This window comes from Lynx canadensis, chromosome X (genome assembly GCF_007474595.2).
Source record: "Lynx canadensis isolate LIC74 chromosome X, mLynCan4.pri.v2, whole genome shotgun sequence".
NCBI lineage: Eukaryota > Metazoa > Chordata > Mammalia > Carnivora > Felidae > Lynx > Lynx canadensis.
The window spans coordinates 29,632,127-29,634,747 of NC_044321.2; the positions used below are offsets into that span (position 1 = coordinate 29,632,127).

At 46.4% G+C, this 2,621-nt stretch overlaps 1 protein-coding gene across 1 annotated transcript; it reads left to right on the plus strand.

The window, feature by feature from the left end:
* Positions 1 to 299: 299 nt before the first annotated feature.
* LOC115507285 (ferritin heavy chain-like) lies at positions 300 to 949 on the plus strand. Its single transcript, XM_032592145.1, has one exon. It carries the CDS (start codon positions 324 to 326, stop codon positions 870 to 872), a length of 549 nt encoding a protein of 182 aa, XP_032448036.1. The 5' UTR covers positions 300 to 323; the 3' UTR covers positions 873 to 949.
* Positions 950 to 2,621: the final 1,672 nt, after the last annotated feature.

Sequence of the window (2,621 nt, forward strand, 5' to 3'; positions counted from 1 at the left end):
ATAAAAATGGCTTCAAGACAGCGTGGAGCTGCTCTGGGCCTCGTGCCTCACGCAGGCACAGATGGCACGTTGAACACGGCGCCCCGCCCACCACCCCCTCCCTCGCCTTCGTGACCACGCCCCTTCACGTAACGGATTCGCGTAACGGATTCAAATCCCCACCTCCGGAGTAACGGACCTCATTCCAGCCGCATCTCGGAGACTGCCGCGGGGCCTGCCTGGTCGGCTACTCTGAAAAAGCGCCGGAGACCCGCCGCCACCGCCTTCGGCCTTGCCGCCCTCGTTTCTGAGCCGCCTTCGCCTTGGTGCCAGCGCCGCCAGCCATGGCCACCGCTCCGTTCTCTCAAGTGCGCCAGAACTACCACCCCGAATGCGAGGCCGCCATCAACAGCCAGATCAACCTGGAGCTCTACGCCTCCTACGTGTACCTGTCGATGGCCTTCTATTTCGACCGCGCCGACGTGGCCCTGGAGAATTTCTCCAAGTTCTTCCTGCGCCGGTCCCACGAGGAGAGCCAGCATGCCGAGAAGCTGATGCAGCTGCAGAACCAGCGTGGGGGCCGCCTCCGCCTCCGCGACATCATGAAGCCTGACTGCGACAACTGGGAGAACGGTCTCAACGCCATGGAGTGCGCCTTTCACCTGGAGAAGAGCATGAACCAGAGCCTGCTCGACCTGCACCAGCTGGCCACCGACAAGAACGACGCCCATCTGTGCAGCTTCCTGGAGACCAACTACCTGCACGAGCAAGTCCTGGCCATCAAAAAGCTGGGGGGCTACATCACCAGCCTGCGCAAGATGGGGACCCTGGAAGATGGCTTGGCAGAGTACCTCTTTGACAAGCTCACCCTGGGCAACAGCGACAAGAACTGAGTTGGGACTGCCTTCCCATAGCCACAGGGTGCATGGTAACTTCCCCTGGTCACCATGCCGAGCATGCATTTTGCAGTATTGCACTTGCAAAATGTCCCAGTTTTTTTTTTCTTCCAGTTTTCCATAAATAAAATTATTTGGTTTCAATCAAGTTATTTGGTTTCTGAATAAATGAAAGTCTCTGGTTGATTTGTGTGCACATCTCTCACCTTTTAAGTTTTAAAATCAGTAATGAGGAGTCCCTTTGCCCACCCACCCCCACCTGTATGCAGCTCAGGATCTCTTAAGATGGAGGGAGAAGGTATTCCATGGGACCCTGGAAAATATAGTATTAATCTTACCCTTATAAACGATTTGGGTATATGAGGATGGGTGTTGAATGGGGTGAGTTTGGGCCCTGATGAATGTGGGTATATGTGAATAGTAAAAGTATAGGAACATGGTCTGCTGATCGTGACTGCAGTTGCCTCTGGGGAAGAAGTGAAGGGAACGGGATTGGGCAGAGTTTAAAATAGAGAGGGTTTTGGCTTTATATGAAATGTTTATGTTCATTAAATAATACAAATGCTAATGGTTAAAACTGTATAACAAGATGGAGATCTCAGAAGTCAGAATGTCAGAGCACTTCTGACAACCTTATCCTGGGCAACAGTGTTAATAGGAAACAAGTCTTAGGCCAGCTTCACCCTACATACTGGTAGTAATTTCCTGTGGTCAATGCCTGCCATACATGTTGCATTACAAAACTACCACTTATGTGTGTTTTCTTTAATTTGTATCATAGGTATATCTGTATATGTGTATGTGTATGTGTATATGTATTCATTCCAGCCAGCAGCAGAGTTCACTGTGAATCTCCAGACCAGATTCTGAATGTTTGCTTAGAAAGACACTCTTTGCTGAAAAGCACTGCATTATTGGAAATGATATAGCTGCTTTCTAGACCCTTCCTAAGCCAGGTTGTATTTCTGCCTTTGGGTTTCATGAATCTAATTTTGATTTAGTTTTTGTTATTTGCTATCAGGAAAACTTAAACCGAGGCACCTGGTGGCTCAGTCAGTTGAGCCCCTAACTCTTGATTTCAGCTCAGGTCAAGATTTCACAGTTGGTAAGATCGAACTTTGTTCTGTCAGTGGGGAGCCTGCTTCTCTCTCTCTCTCTCTCTCTCTCTCTCTCTCTCTCTCTCTCTGCCCCACCCCCTGCTCATGCACACTCATGTGCAATCTTTCTCTCTCTCAAAATAATTAAACTTTTTAAAAAAAGAAAGAAAACTGAAGCCAATATATCTTCTTATTATCACCACACCTTTACCAGGTTCCACTGTAATTATTTCCAGTAGAGTATAAAGCTCCTCTAGAGCAGTGACATTTTCTTCTTTATCCCCAGTATAGAGTCCATTGAAAGGAAAAAGAATGAAAGCATGGAAGGAATAAAATTTTTTAAATTACCTGGATGGAAATACAGAGTAGTTGAAGGGGGCTACCATAGGCATCCCTTCTCACCTGAAAGTATTTCCTTTATAATTTACAGCTTTTAATTCCTTAGACCAGCCTTCCCAAGACATAAGTATCAGCCAGTGCCACAAACTATTGGCACATGTTCAGTGAAAAATGAATTCATAAACATATACATATAAACACATGCACATATACACATACACATATATAATGTTTGCATTTGTTGAATTAGCAGGATTTTTTGTTCTATTTTTAAGTTTTTGTTTACTCTGGAAATTCTAAGTTTCTAATG